The following is a 20709-nucleotide window of genomic DNA, read 5'->3' as shown; positions in this document are numbered from 1 at the left end:
GACTCCTGACTTTGACTCCCACCATCCCCTGGAACACAAGCTTGGAGTTATCAGAACCCTGCAACACAGAGCTGATAACGTTCCCACCAGGTCACAGGCCCAAGGGGAAGCATGCAAACACCTGAGAGGTGCCCTCACAACTTGTGGCTACCCCAGCTGGACCTTTGTGACCTGCTTCCAGAAAGAAAACCAAAGTGGTTGAGAAAGAAAACAAGAGAAACAACATAGTCATTCTCTATGTGGCTGGGGTATCAGAGAAACTCAGGAGGATCTTCAACTAACACTGCATCCCTGTGCATTTCAAACCCAGTAACACACTCAGACAGAGACTAGTACATCCCAAGGAGAGAACACTACACACCCACAAAAGCAATCTGGTTTATGCTGTCCAATGTAACGAGGTACGCAAAGATCTCTACATTGGAGAAACAAAACAACCACTGCATAAACGCATGTCCCAACACAGGAGAGCTAACTCCTCAGGCCTGGACTCTGCTGCCCACTTACATCTCAAGGAGAAAGCCCACTCATTTGATGACAACAATGTCCACATCCTGGACAGAGAGGACAGATGGTTTGAAGCCATCTATGTAAAAGTAGAGAAACCATCACTAAACAGAGGAGGAGGTCTGAGACACCACTTATCTCCAGTTTACAATGCGGCCCTTTCATCCCTTCAGGAGATTCAACAATCTAACCTCAAAGAACAACTGTTCACAAATGGCCTCCTGTGACTCCAACGACTGTCGTCAAGACCCTATAGAGCACTAACGAATTCGAAACCGACTTCCCACCAATGACTGTCACTCTGGTCGTTGGCACTTGGAGCACAAAGGGTTCCAGTGACATCATCGGCCTTGTGAGGGATCTCCACACCAGTTAGTTGGACCAGTCCCAGCCTGGTCAGATGCGTAAATTAACTGATGACGCCTCTTGGATGAGAGGTGAAACGTCTTCCTAGACAAATAACCATAGTCTTTATGAAATAACCGCATGGCAAAACTTATTTTTGTATACTCCTGTGTGAATTTACTACATAACAAATGAAAAATATTGAATATTTTCTCATTTAATTAAGAACTTGTGTAGAACTCGTGCAGAACATGCACTCAAAATATTTTACATCATATTTCCTGAAATACTCAAGTTAATTGTGCTTGTTATCAATATTAATTGTGTATCACGATATCAATATATATATATTCCTCACAATATGATTCTATTGAAGACAATAAATTATCATATTGAATTATTGTCCCACCCTAATTGAATCGCTTTTAGGAAGTCATTAAAGTGAGTTTCAGTTGAATTTGCACACGCTGTACGGCATGTCCTTCGTTAGTGTCCTCCCAGTAGCAGCTCTTAAGGTCAGAGGTCCGTTTAAAGACGGACTGTTATAGATTCCAGTACAGGACAGCTGCCGATAAGTGGTGGGTGGGTTTCTCAGGGGTTAGGGTCTGCTATAAGAGATTTCTGGGGAATCTTATATAGATGTATAGAAAGGATGGAGTTGGAGAAAGAAGAATGCTATTGAACCTAAATAGATATTTTTACCCGGGAGACATTTTGGCATGTCATAGCAGGAAAAGCACAGGTGTAAGTAACATTAGTAACTACATTTCGTTAGGTATCCCAGTTCCAGGATGCAGACACTGCCCATGCTACTCTGGACGGTTGTTTCTGTTTTTTCATGTGCTTGCGGTTCGGTTTCGGCTTCTTTAATTTATAAATGATCTCCATCATGTGTAAGGTTGTGTATGTCTTTCAGCAACTAATCTTGCGTACTACTGGACCCATCAACCTAATACTTTTTGTGTACATTTATGACCGTATACACTAGGATTTCTTCAGTTGAGTTGATTCACAATTTAAAATCATCTTCATGGTAAGGGAGCTGGGAGGTAGATGCCAAAATATATCCATCTAACGAGTGCATAGAATGAATTATAAAATAGATTATTGCTTTTAGTTTGGCCTCATTATTATTCACTACAAAATTGAATTGTAGCAGGGAACAAATAACCATCTGTGTCTTGATGCCTGCATAGTATTCCCGTGTTATCATTTTGTGGATACGTTCTCTGAGCCGGGAGGGACACTTTTCTTTGTTTGCGAGGGGAGAGGGAGACATGCCTCGTGGAGAACTGAACTCTCTTGAGTGCACATTTCTAGTTACTGATGTTATCATGGATTTATAAAGAGAACTGGATACAGTTTTGGAGGCAGAGCCCCGTTCACTATAAAACTTAGTTGTGCATCAAGCCAAAAAAGTGAGTGAGTCAACTGCCGCGTTTAAAATCTACAACTGTTGTATACCTTACCTATGACTGTTGTATACCTTACCTACGACTGTTGTATACCCTACCTACGACTGTTGTATACCTTACCTACGACTGTTCTATACCTTACCTACGACTGTTCTATACCTTACCTACGACTGTTCTATACCTTACCTACGACTGTTCTATACCTTACCTACGACTGTTGTATACCTTACCTACGACTGTTCTATCCCTTACCTACGACTGTTCTATACCTTACCTACAGTACGACTGTTGTATACCTTACCTACGACTGTTCTATATCTTACCTACAACTGTTATATGTATTACCTACAGTACGACTGTTGTATACCTTACCTATGGCTTATATACCTTACCTACAACTGTTATATATCTTACCTACAGTACGAATGTTGTATACCTTGCCTATGCATATTAAATACCTTGCCTATGCACATTGTATACCTTGCCTATGACTGAGAGATATTTTGCAGCTTCTGCCCAGTTACACAACATTCTAGTTGGTGCATACTACTGAGCAGACATCTCACACATTAGAGCATCAAAAAGAGACCTGCAAAGCTCTATTTCCATTCAAATTAGTTTTGTATTTTGGTCATTTTGGGCCTATGTACAGTGACACGGCTAAGGAGGCAGCCCTACTTACTGGTACAACATGCTCTTTGTCTCACTTGTCCTTGTTGGGGAGTTTTCGTTGTGTTGTGAGAACCTGGTTTTGCTGCGTAACCAACATGTGGTGTAGTGAGAGTGCAGCCCAGCCCCAGTCAGTGAGCAGACCACGGGCATTCTGCGGTGCTATGTTAAGTGCACGGTATCAGCTCAGCTAAACTGAGGTTAAGCTCAAATGTGGCCAACCCTCAGCTGCTCTCTTTAAGTATTCCACTACTCCACCACACAAATGATTCAGCACTCATAATTTGTGTTTCAAGTCAACCGCCTCAGAAAAATTTATGTTCAGAGTTGGACCAAAATCAAAGGTTATACATGGAGTATGTATTTTAGGGAGTGTTGTAATGTCAATGTCAGCTGCTGTGTGGACCTGGCTTGACCTCAGCCTTACTGAGTGTTTCTCATCACTCAGTCTATGATATGAGATGAGATCTGGTTCAGATCTGCTGATTTAAATCAAAGTTCATCCGCTGCTCACGAGTTGTCTTTCGACCCCACACTGATCAAAGCCCAGCCCTTCTGGCCTTTCTGGTGTGTTCAGAGGCCGCTTTGTTCACTACGTTGTTCAACTGCAGCTCTCTTCTTCCTCCCTGCTTCCGTGTATTGTATGTATGTTTGTCATTTTTTTCTGGGGGAGGACCACCCCATTTTATTATGTCCCCTTCACTCCTCAAACCAAAGTCACTCCCTTGGGCCTCTTGCTCAGTCACTCTTTCCTTTTCTTAGCTTCCTCCGTCAGTGTCCTTAGTAGTTCTTACTTTTTTCTCACTAAAGTTTATTTAGAGAACGACATTTTTCTACACATTTACAAGAGTTCTCTTCACTCATTTTCAAAAAGTTAAAACAAACAACCACACGATTTAAAATTACTCCTCAATATTATTTCACAAGTTAAAATCATATTTGAGCCCATACATTTTGCTTCTTGATAGTGTTACTAGTGAGAGCTGTGACAAAGAAATGGAGATACTCTGGTGCGACAAGTAGACATTTATAAATTTGTATGTTGGTTGGTCTTACACAATTAGGATTTAATATTTTTGGTTTATTGAATAATAAAAGTATGATTAAGATAAATGGATTATTTCAAATGCTTAACAAGAAATACCTCAGAAAATGGTGTCTTGTGCCACACCAAATGGTGCTGAATAAATGCTGCAGTATTTACCACAGTTCCTGGATCAGTGTCTTTCTTCTCAATTTGGTATTTTCAATGACGCTGTATGAAAACCGCTTCCTGTAAATTAAACAGCATATAGCTTCAGTAAGTGGGAGGAGTTAGGTCCCAGTTGGAAATCATAAAACTAAAACTAGCGCTACTAACAACTTCTCTACAAACAGAAATTCATTGTAAATAAAGAGTATAATATAAACTAGTAATTGGCATGAAGTATCACAGGCTGTTGAATGCTGCGTTTAAATTTGTGGTTTTACAATAATCAATTCATCAGCACCTCAACCAAAGCAATCGAGTGTGGAGATTAATCGGTTTAAGCATGGAAAGGGAAGAGGGAATAAAGGGAACTAACTTAATTGTAAAATTAATCAACAGTAATTGACATCTGCTTTTCACATGTTTAAAACTTGCATTTTCTTATTGTGTGAATATTGTTGTTTTTTGCAGGTGGAACAGTCTAAGGTTCTGGTAAAGGAAGGAGGAGTGCACCTTCTGCTCACCATCGTTGACACCCCTGGCTTCGGGGATGCAGTTGACAACAGTAACTGGTGAGCTCAGCTGTCCAAATTACGCATTTGGATGTTTATTTGACTTCACTTTGTCTATTTGCTTTCTCTTAAATTCCCTAAAAGTAAGCATTAGATAATGCCTCATTTACATATTTAAACACAAAAATGTGGGGTTTTTTTCGTATTCACCTGCAGTGTCTCTTGTCACGTTACTATAATACACTGTAATTGTATCACTGTACCTGACATTGATGTGAATGATGTTTGGTCCTCAGCTGGCAGCCAGTCATCGACTACATCGACAGTAAGTTTGAGGATTACCTCAACGCAGAGTCCCGGGTCAACAGACGGCAGATGCCTGACAGCAGAGTGCAGTGCTGCCTGTATTTCATCGCTCCGTCTGGACATGGGTAGGTACTGCAGGGATCCCACTGAGCATGACAGTTTTATAAGTTGTATTTCCATTGGGGAATAACACATCAGGACCACTTTAATGGAATTAAGCAATTTATGTTCAGGCTTGTTTCACACATTAAGTTTTTTAAACAACTGCAGTCATTGAGGTATAATGCCCAATCGACAGAGAAATACACACACTGAAACTGTGTCTTTAAACAAGGACTTCTGTACAGCTATGCCATAACTACAAGGGAGAGCACAGATGTGAATGACCTGGAAACACTGACCAATCAGAGCAGACTGGGCTTTTACAGGAGGGACAGGTGCTTAAATAGTGTGTTTCAGACAGAGGGAGAAAACAAGAATATTCAGACAAAAAACAGTAATAATAATGTGTTTTTTGAACATTAAAGCATGAAAACATGTTCAAGTTAAAACACAAAATACAAGTATGAGCCTGAAAGTGATCACAATATAGGAGCTTTAAGAGACAAGTGCAAATAGAACAAACCAAAAATATGGTTAATAGATTCAAGTCAATTCGCTTTATTTATACAGAAACAGAAGAAGCAAATAATTCTAGTTATTGTTTGCAGTCTGCAGAACCTAGAAGTAACCACTGAATCAAATTGCTTGTGTCTCTGACATACTCACCCAGCTTGTTAAGGTTTATGAATATTGCGATGAATGAGTCTGTTTTTGAGGTGGTTTTCCCCTCTCCTCATTATTGACTCAGTCACATTGGAAGGAATATGCAACAGAGCTGCAGATTTCAGCTGCTGGGCTTCTGTGTTGCTGCCCTGCCGCCTGGTTCTGTTAAGTAGCCCAGATTTGTCCAGCTCTGCCTGTGGCCTGCTACCAGGCTACCATGTAGGAATAACATTGGTGTAATCTGTCCTGAGTTCGCTGACCTGGAGACCCCATTCCTCCCATCTGTGTCTTGGCTCTGGCTGCTGCCGAACACACACAGACAAACACACACAGACACACAGTTGGCCTGGCTGTTTTCACACACTAAGCCACACTGTGCTGCCCACAGCAAAAGGGGATTTTGCAGCCCAGTGCTGTTGATCCTGTTGGCCCACTGACCACAGCCAACATCTGCCCCAGAGCTGTGTTTGTGCGAGTAGAACATTAGACCAACACTGGCCTTTTAACAAGGGCAAAATTCACAGCTTAGACTCCAGGGGGTTATTAGCTTGAATGTATTTTTTAATCCGATTCTTGGGGCCTTTTAAAGCTTTTAATAGGCTAAAGGATAAGGTGGATAAGGTGCATTGTCATTTAATTACATTTCTGTTCTAATGTTGAAATGTTTACAGTATAAATTTCATATGATACACACATTTGTGAATTCTGGTTGTTTATTTACAGATAGTCAGATCTACTGTATGTGCACAGATCAGCTGACACTTGGGTTTGGTTAAATTGTGTGGGAAGTTTTGAGACTAAACTATATATTTTTATATTGACCAGGAATGTAGTGTCTAAATCAATAGTAGGGATGGGCCTTTTTAAGTCATTTCAATATTCGAATACTCACATTACCTGACGAACGAGTATTCAAATAGTCTTAGTAAAAAAACAAGGGGGGGGGGGGGGGGTTCGTGTAACAACTATTAATGGAGAAATCCGGTAGAGTCACTAAATGCTGGAGATGGCTAACAGTGATTAGCTCGGGGCAGTAAGGTGAACGTATTAAAACGTCTTTTTTAACCACTAATACTGCTGAAAATAACACCAAACTTCTGCAGCAGCATGAGAAGAGTCCCTACACAGAAAACAAAGCACCAATGGGCTCCTTCCTTTTGGATTGACTTTGGTAATCCACTTGAATGGACTTTACTATGAGAGGAGCTGGTACAAGGGCCTGTTGGTAAGTCTTTAAAACACTCTTTTTATAAACTCTGGGTTCTCTAACTACGTTGTTGGTGCTTCATTTTCTGTGTAGGGACTCTTCTCATACTGCTGCAGAGGTTTGCTGTTATTTTCAGCAGTATTAGTGGTTAAAAAAGACGTCTTAATGCCTTCACCATAATGCCAAGAGCTAATTAGTGTTAGCCACGTCCAGCTGTTAGTGACTCTACCAGATTTCTCCTTTTATAGTTGTTGCATGAAAAAAGTAAACTTAAATGTGTAAGTGGGTGGGCTATCCCACATCCCACACTTGAATTGGTCTTTATGGAACTGATTTTGACCTGACTGATTAGTAAAACCTGTCAACAGTCTTCATCTTGTTGTCAAGGACCAGGAAGTCTTTACTCCACATTACAAGAGAGGCCTTCATACAATATGGAACTAGAAAAATCAGACAGCATTGATGATGAAATACTGAAAACTGTGACCACTGACATGTGACATATGTTATTAGAAAACCGCTGAGAACAACCTTTAACTTGAAATCAGGGCGATGAATATTATTATTTCTTATTATCTTATTATCAGAGTAGATCACTTATATGAATGATTTATTTATTTACCTTGAATTAAATTGCATCGATATTAAAAATCACATTTATACATAGAACTGCCTTAGAGGACAGCTTAGGAAAAATGTCCCACAGATTGTTGGAGGTTGAGGATGGATTTTGTTATTGGATTATTGTGAAAAATCGCAGTAAAAAATGTCTTGTATCCAAGAGATCCCAAGCCAGAGTCAAGTGGTGGGACGGTGCGGTTAATGGTCAGTGACTCAGCCCCAGAGCCTAACCCCCGACCCCCAGTTGGCAGATTCTGGGTGAAAATATTGCAGGAAAAATCTGCCGTGTGTCAGGATTTTTATTAAAGTTTCAACAGAGCTAGGCTAGTGGTTTTCGCCTACTAAGCCTAGCTGAGCCAACCACGTCCTGGCATTTGTAGATATTTATAAAAATATACTTTTGTCACAGTCTCTGTGTTAGAGACTTGAGTGAAATCTTGCAGTGCTATTAGGAGAAGCAGGTAGAGGCAGAGAAGCTTGTGTAAAACAATAGTACAACATTATATTAACATTTGATAAATGTTATTCAGCATCCAGACAGACGGATTTATGATGCTGTCTGGTCCATGCAGATGTGCTGTTTGCGGTCAGCCAAGCCCTGAAACATGACCTTCAGCCGTGAGTTAGTGAGAGTTACAGAAAGCAGCTCATTGCTTCACCCAGCCCTGCAACTCCACTTCCACCACATTCATTCCCTGGCTCTAACCATGAAACTGCCTCTGTTCTTTGCTTCTCCTTCAGACTGAAGCCCCTCGATATTGAATTCATGAAGCGGTTACATGAGAAAGTAAACATCATCCCCCTCATCGCCAAAGCCGACACAATGACTCCTGAGGAGTGTCAACAGTTCAAGAAACAGGTGTGTGTGTGTGTGTCTGTCTGTCTGTCTGTCTGTCTGTCTGTCTGTCTGTCTGTCTGTCTGTCTGTCTGTCTGTCTGTCTGTCTGTCTGTCTGTCTGTCTGTCTGTCTGTCTGTCTGTCTGTCTGTCTGTTAGTGTGGCCAAATGATTGATTGTGTCACTGTCGACCTCCACAGCTTTGTGTTCTCGACTCCCTAAAAAGTCCAGTTGATTTATTGAATTATACATCACAAGCCAAAACACAATACAGGAAGTAAAAGTCAGATTTTCCAGATTTGTTGAAGACACCACATCGTCATCACATAATTGTATTTCAGGACCCAGTGTAAGTACTGTACAGCACACTGTATTGATGCACAATGTCATGGTGGAGTTCTTAGTGTGTCTGCTGAATAAACAGGTAGGTTCTTCCTCATGTGTATTGACTAACCTCCAGTGTTACTATTGATGTTTCTGGATCTGTTTGTCCCACATGCAGCTCCATCACATCTCATCTGTTTTTCCGTCCCTCCCTGCCTCTCCCTGTTTCCTCTCTAATGTGTGCAGATCATGAAAGAAATCCAAGAGCACAAAATCAAAATCTACGAGTTCCCAGAGACAGACGATGAGGAGGAGATGAGGATGGTCAGGAAAATCAAGGTCCGTGCTTCTAAAGCTTCTAACTCTAAATAAAATTGTGTTTTTAGTTGCACCGAACTGTTCATAAAGCAGTGTCTTTATATTTATGTCATCCGTACTGTGCCTCTGTGCCTGTCAGTGCTGAGCCTACAGTGTATTTTTAGTCATTGTGTGTGAGCTATGCAACAGTTGTGTCCCCTCCCTCCTCTCTGCAGGATCGTTTACCCTTGGCTGTAGTCGGTAGTAACACCATTATCGAGGTCAACGGGAAGCGAGTGCGCGGGAGGCAGTACCCCTGGGGCGTGGCTGAAGGTGAGAGGTGCAAGGTCAACTGATCCCAACCTGTAAATTGATCAACTAAGTGGAGCCTCTGATATTTCCACAGGTTTATTGGATTATTGAGCATCACGTGTAGATGGTTTGCAAAGCAGTAACACAATCCATGTGCTCTCATTATTCAGCACACACACACACACACTAGGGAACTGTGTTATTGACAGGGAATACATCAGCATGAGAAGCATTGGACAAAATAATTGTTAAAATGACTCACTGGGTTGTTGAACACTAACAATATAAATGGGTGAAGACATAACATACAAATTTCATATATAAAGTTTTTGTTTAAGAATGAATAAAACATTGTAGGAATTATAAAGAAAAACAATAAAATAATGTTTTCATACTTAAAGGAGTAGAAACTGAGAGCTGTCGCATCACACTTAATATATTTACTGTTATAGAAGTTCCAGAATAACAAGATCAAATGTTCTGCGATACAAAGCTACAGAGCAGAGGGCTGTTTGCTCTGCAACTAGCTCACACAGGTGAACAGTGCCCGGCATCCCAGTCCCTCCATGGGTCCCATGTCCCCTCGGTCCTATGTTCCCCAGGTATTAACTCCCCGCTTGTCACATACAAAGCGGGGAGTTGTTCCCCTGCTTGTCACACAGTGCATTTAGATTGTACATCAGTAACCCGAAAATAGTCTTACCCCTGTTAAGGGAAACCCACGTCTTGTTTCAGTGGGACTCTTTGCTATTTGTAAATCTTCATTGGTGCATTGAATGAAAAAGAATTTTTTTTTTATTATAATTAAATACAGATTATATTAAATAGATTAAATGTGTTGTGCATGTAAGCCAAAAAACAAACGTTCGTGGTGCTGTTTTGGTACTTTGTCAGAATGCTACTCAGAATTTCGTAAACACATGATGATTTAATGGAGATTCATAAAAGTTAAATGTATTTCATGGAGCAGACAGTTTTACTGTCTGTTTGTTGGAGCAGCTCAGCACAGAGAAGCCCTATAACTGTCTTTTAAAACTCAACTATTTGAGGGTAAGGAAGAAGACTGCTTGTGATCTTGATAATGCAGGCTTGGAAATATTTCATAAATAATTGAGACGAGGAGGAAAATCATTTCATACGGAACTTTTGGTAGGCCTTAAAGTGTAATTCCGGCGCAAAATCATCCAATGATCTTTTGCGGCACTTTCCATAATACATCAAATAGACAGTTTTTTTCATGTAACAACTATCAACAGAGAAATCCTGGAGAGTCGCTAACAGTCAGTCATGGCTAACAGTGATGAGCTCGGGGCAGTACGGTGAAGGCATTAAAACGTCTTTTTTAACCACTAATACTGCTTAAAATAACACTACACTAAGCTCCATTATGACTGGTTGAGTTCCCATCAGGGGGGCCTGAAAGCCTGGGAATTGTATTTGTTTGTAATTAGTGTTTTCTAAGTTTACATAAATTAAAAACTGGCTGAGAGACTGAACTATGCATTTCAAATATATAATAGTGGAGGTTCTCTGAGGGCCCTCTCAACCCTTACACGAGGTGACTGCTCATGTATAGGGCCCAAAATTAGGTGCTACAACCTTTACCATATTATCGCATGTTTTCTGGTTAAACAATAATATAAATAATTCAATACTTCAGAATCAGATTGAGTTTTAATTGCCAAAGAATTTGCCTTGGTGTTCGGTGTGCATAATAGACAAATTATGAGGAATAATAAATAAAGCAAAGTACTGCAATGGTAAAATACATAAGTATAGAATAGAAAAAATACCACAAACAATAATACAAAATAATATAACCAAATATGTGGAATATTACCGCAGGGTGGGCCAAAGTTCATAATAAAATATTATGATCTAAGAAATGTGTTACAGTAATGTAAAAAAAAAGGACTGAGTATTTTCTTGTTTTATTAAGAAACGTGAAAAATTAAAGTGTAATTCCGGTGTAAAATCCTCACATCGTCTTTTTCGACACTTCCATACTTCAAATAAGCCATCGAGGCAGTTTTTTTAGTGAAAAACTATTAACAGGGAGACATCACAGAGAAGGACTCTTCTCCTGCTGCTGCAGAGGATTGCTGTTATTTGGAGCAGTATTTGTGGTTAAAAAAGACGTTTTAATGCCAACACCGTACTGCCCCGAGCTAATCACTGTTAGCCACGTCCGACTGTTAGCGACTCTACTGGATTTCTCCATTTACAGTTTATACACGAAAGAAAACTGTCTCGATGGCTTATTTGATGAGTGTAAGTGCCGAAAAAAAGACCATGAGATGATTTTGCGCCGGAATTACACTTTAAGGATGCACACAATATGTTCTGGTGAGAAACCCTGAATATAAACAGAACAGTTTGATCATAAGAAGATTAAGATTACTCCACGGCGTACATTTAATACATGTGCATCTCATTTCTTGAACTCTCAATTTAATGTAATCTTGTTAAGTTAATGTAATCCTTAGTCATATTTAGTGAAAACTGGCTGGTGTGTGCTTGTGATGACCAGAAAACTGGAACAATGCAAGTATTTACAAAGAAGCAATACTGATGATATGAAAAAAAACCAACACGGTGACATACTCAAGCCTGCAGTGGGAAACCTGCTTTAGCACAGGATATGAGAGTCCTGTTTGACCTGTCACAGGAAGTTGCTGTCACATTGTGGTGAGACGTATGAAGCATGACAACAGATTGATTCACAGTGAGGACACAGCAACAGTGTGAGACGTGTTTACTGTAGCGAGTGAGCTGGAGGCATTGAAGGGAACATCAGTTCATATAGATTATGTTGTGTGTCAGAAAAAAAGAAGAACTGAGTACAGTACAGCCTATTCGATGACTTGTAGGAGTGCTACTATGACACTAGTTTGCCGTCCATGGGAGTGAGTTTTGGAATACCAAAAATATTTTTGGCTCTGTGTCAGCATAAATATGTAGAGAGGGCGGGAGAGAGAGAGAGAGAGAGAGAGAGAGGGAGAAAGAGGGCAAGGTCCCTGAGAAGCTATGCAAGTCACTCCACCACAGCAGTCCCCAGAGGACTGTGGTGAGCTTCACTGTAGGAGGGACGCAAACGGCTGCTCATGCTGCCACCTGCTGATGCTCTCTGTTACTACAGCCACAAACATCAGTTCTACTACAGGGCCTTTAAAGCCTGAACAAGTCTGGAGAAAGATTAGCTGTGGAAACCAACAAAAAGCAGTAAAAGATTATCATTAATCATCATAAAATTAGAGCTGGATATATCAATAAATAAATAATCCTGTTAGTCACATAAATTGAATCCTTAAGCACGAAGAGCTTGGGAACATGGTGAGGATATTAAGTACTGTTGCATGGCTAAAATATAGAATAGATTATTAGATTATAAGTGATTGGATGTGTGCGGAGAACAAAAAAGGAAAACTGCTGCGTTGTTGGGTATCATTTTCTATACTGACTGTTTTTCTTTGCTGTATCCATAACCCCTACAGGGAACAATTCTGTTCACGTGTAAGAGTGTTCTGTCTAAGCTGCTGTTTGTCTCTTCTTACAGTGGAAAACGGAGAGCACTGTGATTTTACAATCCTGCGGAACATGCTCATCAGGTGAGCATCATCTCCTCTTCCGTACAGGACGGTAGTGTCAGTGCCTAATGCCTCACATGTTTAAAAAGTTTCAAATAAAAAGTCCACATCATGATTCTTCGATGATGATGTCCTTCTACAAGCCAGCACCTTTTCCTTCAGTTCTGCATTCAGAAAATATATCATCACCTCTGCAGGTTTGATAGAGATACAATTAAAGTTGTCCAACAAGAGAAAAATGGCTAAAAGCTTCCGTTTGGTGCAATGAACTACCAACGTAAAATAACTCAGAACAAATACAGGCAATTAGACGCGAGGCATCATCAGGAAGAGCCCCTAAAGCTCAGCATGCTACCGTTACGTGTGCAGCAAGCATTAAGTCAAATATCCAAATGTCCTTTTTAGGCTAACTACATTTCTGAAAGTTAAGCTGAAGCATATTGATACTATGCAACTAGTGTTCTAGTGGCCTTAGCATGTTAAAGGCTCAGTAGGCAGCTCATTTTTGGCAGTATTAGGTAAAAACTTCCATAATAATCTTGGGCTCTCTCCCAGGCTCCGTTTTCAGCCTGCAAAGAATCGAGACGTGACGGAAGACCTAGCCTCCTGCTAACCGTAGCCAAAGGCATAGGGGCTTCTGCTAATACGAGCTCAGATTTATGTTGCTACGTTAGAGTCCTGAATCCTACTATTCCACCTCAAACGTCTCCACAGACCTACAGGTTTGCCAAGAGTGACAGTTCATTCCCGTCTATAATTTTAACAATCACAATCATGATCGGCACGATTGAAATAAGTGACGCGTAAGCAAACTGATAGAGGTGAGCATATGAGTAAAGTTAGTTATCCCTTTCACTCACCCCGGCCGTCTAGTGAAATCATTCACCACTGTGACACAGCGCTCATGTGTTTAAAAAAGGGATTTTCTTACCTGTGACTCGGACATTATGAAGGATGACGCCAAAAAAAAGAAGCTTAGTTGGCGATTGGCTCGGGCGGGGACTGCCTGATGCGTGTATGACGAGCGTGCATTAGATGCCCGTGCTTGTCTGGTGGGGCGAGCTGAGCCGATGAGACCCGTGTAGACTCAACAATCCCATTTTTTCTAGGTTTCCTGCCTACTGTTGTGCTTAAATAATCCTTTGACGAGCTAATGTTTTTAGCTAGCTACGAACATTGTGTTACCGATTCAGCGTTTATATATACTATAAATACGTGGATTCCACATCTGGGCATACTTGTGTGTTGCTTTTGGGTGTTGTAGGAAAAGAAATACCAAAACTAAGCAACATGGAATAACATTTCACAAACTTGTTGAACAGGTCCTAATCCTTCTTTAAAGCTAACACGAGGTTGTGTGAATGTCCTGATACTAAATTAAGCTATCACTAGCTTATGTTGGGTGTTAAGTAATAAGTCATATTTCAGTAAGATGCTGGAAACTATGTTCATCACTGTGTATTATTCAAGTGGCAACCTTGGCTGAACTGCAGTTCCTATGGCCACTTGAGGTGTTCTCCAAGCAAGTCAATCCCCATAGAGCCCCATGTTAAAATGCCCAACTTTACAGCAGAACTAAACAGGTTTACAGCCAGGTACAAAAAACGCTTTTGGTTTCCATAGCTAATTACCGCTGTTGCGGTTGCCGCTATTGCTCCGATAGAGCCATCATTAAATTATTTTCTTTCTCCTCTTCCTCCTTCCTGATATCACCCACTCACACCCAACACTGTTTTTAGCATTAAGCCATAAAGTCCTACAAGATCAGTCGCCGTGGCCATGTGGGCTTCCTTAAACACATTGTGGTGTGATGTCATCAATGATCTCATGCGGGTCACTTCAGGGGCGTGAGCTGTTCACACAGCAGTCCGTAGACAGACCACATTTATAGATGTAATGTGAACAGACAAACAAAGAATCGGATTTGAGCATTAAGACCTTTATGAAAAAAGAAAATTAAGTATCATGTATCATAAATACCTGTGAATATGTTGAAAATTTTGCGGGAAATGATGACTTTAATATTGGATAGACCTCCTGCCTCCATGTTCTCCTGAACTAAGCTGGTGGCCACGTTGAAGTATTGCTCCAATGGACTGCAGTGGCCAACTGGCAGCTAGGATGTATATATATATATATATATATATCTGTGGTTTCCGCCCTTGGTTGCATAGTGTTGCGCTAATTGTTTTCCCTTCTGGTATGATGCCCTGTGCCCTGTCTATATATAATACAACTCTTAAGGAGTGACCAGAGAAAGTCTACTCAGGACTGAAAATACTTATCTTAAAAAATATTTAAGCAAAAGTATCGATTAAAACTTCGAGTAAGAGTAAATATGGTCACTTACTTCCCTCATGTTGTTTTCCAGGACCCACATGCAGGACCTGAAGGATGTGACAAACAACGTTCACTATGAAAACTACCGTAGCAGGAAACTTGCTGCGGTCACCTACAATGGTGTGGACAACAATAAGAACAAGGGACAGCTAACCAAGTAAGTTCATCTGTACAGTATGCACAGATAGGTGGTGTTTGTGCGGCAAAAATGCACATTCATAGTGTGAACTAATGGGATAATGTTGCTGATTTAGCTGCTGGTTCTATCAGCGCGCTCCGAGCAGCTCATTCACTGTGTAACCACGTAAGGGGAAACTACAGTTCAGAGGCCAAAGTCTGCAGCCACTGACCTTCAGATTAATGTTTGCAAGCTGTCACTAAAGCAGCCTAAACCTTTAAACCCATTCCTGGCCAAACAAGCCAGCACTAACCTCCCCACTAACCAGCCACCAGTATCAGTTGTGTTTAATGTGACGGTACTAACAGAGGCACCATCTGACTCCTAATCCACCGGCTGCAGCTGTCAGTAATCACCAGCTCACTCTCACAAGCTAATGCATGGTTTATGCCGCATGTTAAGTGTCTGTGCATTTGTTTGTTTTTAGACCTGACACGGCTGACGGCATGTAAGTGTTACATCTCTTCTTCCAAACCTCTCCAAAGAATCCATTTTCACTCCTATCTCTGACCAGTTTCATTTTCCCCCATTCCCTGATTTATTTATTTTCACCTGCAACGCAACTGCAAATGTATACGTTCATTGGAATGAAACACTGCAAAATGATGTTCAATGAAGTGATCCTGTTACACAAATACACACACCATGGGCCATGACATCATTTTATATCTATGTGCAGCCTGTCATCTGTCTAATCAGTGTTGTTCTCTAAAGCATCAGTCATCTGGCTTGGCTGCTTGTTTTGCGGTTTCATTACTCATTTCTTATTAACCACTGATTTTTTACTGTGCAACTAATGGCTAAATACTATACAACCACTGGCTAGTATTTCTGCTCTGAGGTATCTGGAATTTCTGGCAGCTACGATATCTCCTGCTTGGCTAAAAGAACAAGTATAGCAAATTAAATCCACTCCAGCAATCATTGCAGCTACTTAGTATTAAACTCACTTGTTTATTAAAGTGTCATTCCGGCGCGAAATCATCCCAGGGTATTTTTCTGCACTTACATACATCAAATAAGCCATCGAGACATTTTTCTTGGCACATGAACTATTAACGCGTAAATCCTGTACAGTCGCTAACAGCCAGCCGTGGCTAATACTGAATAGCACTTTTAAAGCCTCTGAACCCCCACGCAGGTGTTTTCAGTTCATCTGGCAAACTGTGATTGATTGACATCTTCCAGAGTCTCCTGTTATCTTTGCTTCACCTTTGACCTCATAATCAAACCTCTTCAAAGAGGTCTAATCAGCCAGAATATCTGAAAACACCTGTGTGGGTGTTCAGAGGCTTATACGTTCAGACTAACCCACCGTTAAATATTCTAGGACTCTAGTTTGAGGCTGTGGTAATCCTAGACGTCGCAAGAGCTCATTTTATACAGTGAGGTCAATATAGATAAGCTAACGTGACATGGTACCAGTGTGTCCTTTAGGTGGTCTAGTTTCTTATGATACCAGTATCTTCACTCTAGCTTTAAGTTAGACTCTACTACAGCCTCTTAAAGACGCTCCTAGGGTTCTTTTACTAGGGTACTCATTCAGATTTCAGGCCGGGCCACCCCCTAGAAACGCCCCTGGCAATGGAGTTAATAAATGGCAAAATCACTTCTGGAGCTGGAGCCCTTCAGACTGGTCACTGTTGAGCTCTAAAAGAGGTCTGTTTGTTTTTGTGAAACTGTAAATTGTGCTGCCTCATCTCTGCACAACTAATGAACAGATATTAGCGAGCAAATTTCCCAACAGAGTCCATAACAATGTAAACAATGCTTCTACTAGCCTCTATCTACATGGCTTATCAACAATTTTTTTTTATTAGCAAGCAAGATGATATCAGCTGCTGTTGTCTGAGAGCTAAGGACCTCCAATATGACTGCAGGAAAGGGTTTTTTTTCAGCTGGACAAGTGTGTCAAGCCATTTTAGTAGGGCATGGTTAGTATCAGAATTAGGGTTTATTGCCTCATAACGCCTGTTCTCCTGACAAGCCCCTGTCACCTTCCCGCTACTACCCTCGCTGGAAGCCATCTATACGGGGGGCTTCCAGGGAAGGCAAGCAAGTCGGGCCTTTCCTCCTTCCCTGATCCTGCCTCTTCATCACTCTGTAGTCAGAAAGGCCTTTATAAGTGGGAGGGATGCACATTTCTGACCACCACTGACAGGAAATATCCACCTGAGATGTCCCAGTGACCATCCACATACCTGCCACTGTGTGCTGTCTGTATGAACACTGGCTTGTGTCTCCAGGAGTCCTCTAGCACAGATGGATGAGGAGCGACGGGACCACGTGTCTAAGATGAAGAAGATGGAACAAGAAATGGAACAAGTGTTTGAGATGAAGGTGAAAGAGAAGCTCCAGAAGCTCAGAGACTCTGAGGCTGAGGTAAACTTAACGAGGACGCTTTTTTTTTTTTTGTGCTTATTAGTTTGTGTTCCTTTGTTCATGCTTGTGCAACCTCTTGACTGTGCGTCCGTGTCCCTGCAGCTCCAGAGGCGTCACGAGCAAATGAAAAAGAACCTGGAGGCTCAGCACAGAGAACTGGAAGACAAACGTCGCCAGCATGAGGAGGAGAAGGCCAACTGGGAGGCCCAGCAAAGGATTCTGGACCAGCAGAAATTAGACGCCTCCAGGTAAACAAACCCGATACACCGTGGTTTACAGAGTTGAAAAGAAGGGTCCATAGCAGGTTTATTAAACTGGCCGCCCATAGGAAAACCATCAGTTCTGTTTACAAATAAATGGGCCAAAAAAGACCTTGGGGCTAAATTATTAAAGAAACACACACACACACAGAACGAATAGTCAGCAAGACAGCTACGCTTTTTACTAGTGTAATAAAACCTTTGTGGGTAAAAAGCCAATGTTTCATCAATACAGATGTTCAACAGGCATAAATGTATGGAAAAGCTGCAGTATATTTCAATTAACTCTCATCCCCCTATATGTTACACAAGCACAGCATGTTGGCTCAGCTAACAGGGAATCGTTACAAGCTCAAGCTAAAAACGTCTGTATGCTTTCTGTTTTGCTTAGTTTTCTGCATTTCATAAAAGTTAGCCAATTCTTAAACTTGGCTGCTGGCTGAGACAAATCGGCCCCTCCTCCCTCTACCTGCAGCACCCAGTCACACCTGCACACGGTTCATTCATATGCACGTCACTTGCGTCATCGTCATTTTTTAAAAAGCAATTTTATACTAATGAAACAATGACAGAGCATCAGGAGTCTGGATTTTCAGCACACACACCAACAACAGATAACCCTGGCAACCAGCAACGCCCAACACTATTGGCTGCTACAATGGAAACAGAACGGTACACAAAGTTATTGTCAAACCCGTCAAAAATATTTTCAGATATTAGTTCAGACTAAATATATTTTTTTTATGGAAAAGAAATTCTTTCATTCTGTACCCCTCAAAACGCCCTGTGGGTGTATTCTTTTTTTTTTAAATATTAAAAACATATTCAACCTTTAAACAATGCTGTATCAGGGCCTTGTATGTCCAGTGAGTAAGTGATTGTGTCAGAATTTAAATCCTTTATATGCAGTGACCCCCACACACAGACCCTAGATGTGAGGGAGTGCATCAACACGTTGCCCCATCAGACTAACCCCCACCCACCCACCCCCGTATACTGTTCCATGCTGTTCCATCACTGCTCTCCTGTCCTCTTGTTTTACAGGACCTTGGAAAAGAACAAAAAGAAGAAGATATTTTAACAGCTCTGGAGGACCTTCCTGATATTACAGTGTATTATTTTGCAAACCTGCCAGCCCTTGATTGTCAGAGCATCTGTCAATCCTCTCCAGCCGCTGTTTGACCATATTACTGTGTAATAATCAAGTGAACGCCAGGGGGCAGTATTGTCTGAGTGGAATCGTTCTCTGCTCATCTTCATGATCCTCCTTAGAGAACTGTTATTATCCCTTTATTGCTTCAGTGTGCAGTCTTGTTTTGTTCACTGCTCACACACACAAATATATTCCCGTAGAAAACAGCTGGTGTTCTTACTTCTTGACAAACGGGAGGACAGAGTTCAGAGTCTTTCTCTCCTCTTTTAGTCTTCTCCTTTAGGAATGTTGGCTGCTGCGCTGCTCTGTGCTGCGTCCTTTTAATGCCAAAAAACCAAACAAAGAGGTCAGCGTTTACCTTCCTGCACATTGGCAGACAGCGTCAGGCCCAAGCTCACCTCAGGCACTGTTTTTATATATATGTGTATCTTTCGGTTCACTTATTTAGGTATCACATTTAATTTCCTCCTTTCATCTCCTGTAATGTAAATTGTATAACCATGAACCGCAGTGTTTATCTTCAACCATGTGTAACATTTTCTTACTTTTGTTTTGTTTTCTATTGGCCCTGGTATAGAAAGTATGTTCATTTGTTCCCAGGATCGTAGCCGGTGTTTTTCAGCCTTGCTCTTGGAAACCAAACCTGTATTCCTGACGTCACTCATGCTGAGTGTAACGGTGTCAAGAAGCTGCTCTTGAAGTGCTTTTATGTGGATTTATTTGAACTTCTCGTGCATATTCAGTTTTTAAACAATTATTTCCAAACAATCAAATCTTTCCGGGGGCAGGATGGGAAAGCTGGAGTTGGGATGCTTCAGCCAAACAGTGGTCAACTCGATAACTGTACCGAGCTGGCTTCCATTACATCACATTTAGCACTGTTTGTGTACTGCATCTTTATTTTGTAACGTCTTGTTTTCATTGTAAAAAGTCACGTAATAAAATTGTGATGGGGAAAAAAACACATGAGATCTTGGCTAAATGTTCGAGAAAAAAAACAAGTATTGGAATACCGAACCTTACTTCCATTTGTTATTGTTGAACGTGTCATTCTGAGCCCAGGGGCACTCCACTCTTCTGGGGCCTCTTTCTAGCAGATGTGGAACTTGCTGCAGTGATTTGATCCCATTGCTCCCATGCTACCAATACTAGTCCAATACTGATGTTGGGTGATCTGGTCTGGCTCAGTCGTTCCAATTCATCCCAGAGGTGTAGGATGGGGTTGAGGCCAGCCCAGTTCTTCCACACCAAACTACAAAAACCATTTGGGTTAAAGAATAAAGGGCCTTCCCCAAACTGTTGCTGTAAACACTGTGGGCCTAAGACCTCGACCCCAAGCCGTAATTATCTTATTTTTGATCCATTCCTTGATGCCTATGGGATCATGATTGTTATTTGATGCTATAGACGCTCAACGAGTGAGCCAAGATAGCCTAATACTGCTGTTTGACATAACTGCAGACTAAACCAAATGCTTACAAATGGTGCGTTTTCACTATGGTCGA

At 41.2% G+C, this 20709-nt stretch overlaps 1 protein-coding gene across 2 annotated transcripts in view; it reads left to right on the top strand.

The window, feature by feature from the left end:
• Window positions 1-20153, top strand: part of septin7a (septin 7a) — a gene marked incomplete at its 5' end in the record, with an annotated part of 38461 nt that extends 18308 nt beyond the window's left edge. The window contains 11 exons of one of the 2 annotated variants that reach the window (XM_083925369.1): window positions 4597-4697; window positions 4934-5068; window positions 8278-8395; window positions 8942-9034; window positions 9229-9325; window positions 12861-12912; window positions 15263-15388; window positions 15837-15857; window positions 17656-17791; window positions 17894-18039; window positions 19096-20153. In XM_083925369.1, coding sequence (XP_083781495.1) covers window positions 4597-4697; window positions 4934-5068; window positions 8278-8395; window positions 8942-9034; window positions 9229-9325; window positions 12861-12912; window positions 15263-15388; window positions 15837-15857; window positions 17656-17791; window positions 17894-18039; window positions 19096-19132 — 1062 coding nt within the window. In that variant the 3' untranslated portion in view covers window positions 19133-20153. The remainder of the gene's footprint in view (window positions 1-4596; window positions 4698-4933; window positions 5069-8277; window positions 8396-8941; window positions 9035-9228; window positions 9326-12860; window positions 12913-15262; window positions 15389-15836; window positions 15858-17655; window positions 17792-17893; window positions 18040-19095) is intronic. The other variant, XM_083925370.1, reaches the window with a different exon arrangement.
• Between the last annotated feature and the right edge of the window lie 556 nt (window positions 20154-20709).

Source organism: Echiichthys vipera (assembly GCF_963691815.1).
Source record: "Echiichthys vipera genome assembly, chromosome: 13".
Taxonomy (NCBI): domain Eukaryota; kingdom Metazoa; phylum Chordata; class Actinopteri; order Perciformes; family Trachinidae; genus Echiichthys; species Echiichthys vipera.
The sequence above is the reverse complement of the archived record's forward strand: the minus strand, read 5'-3'. Positions and strand labels throughout refer to the sequence as shown.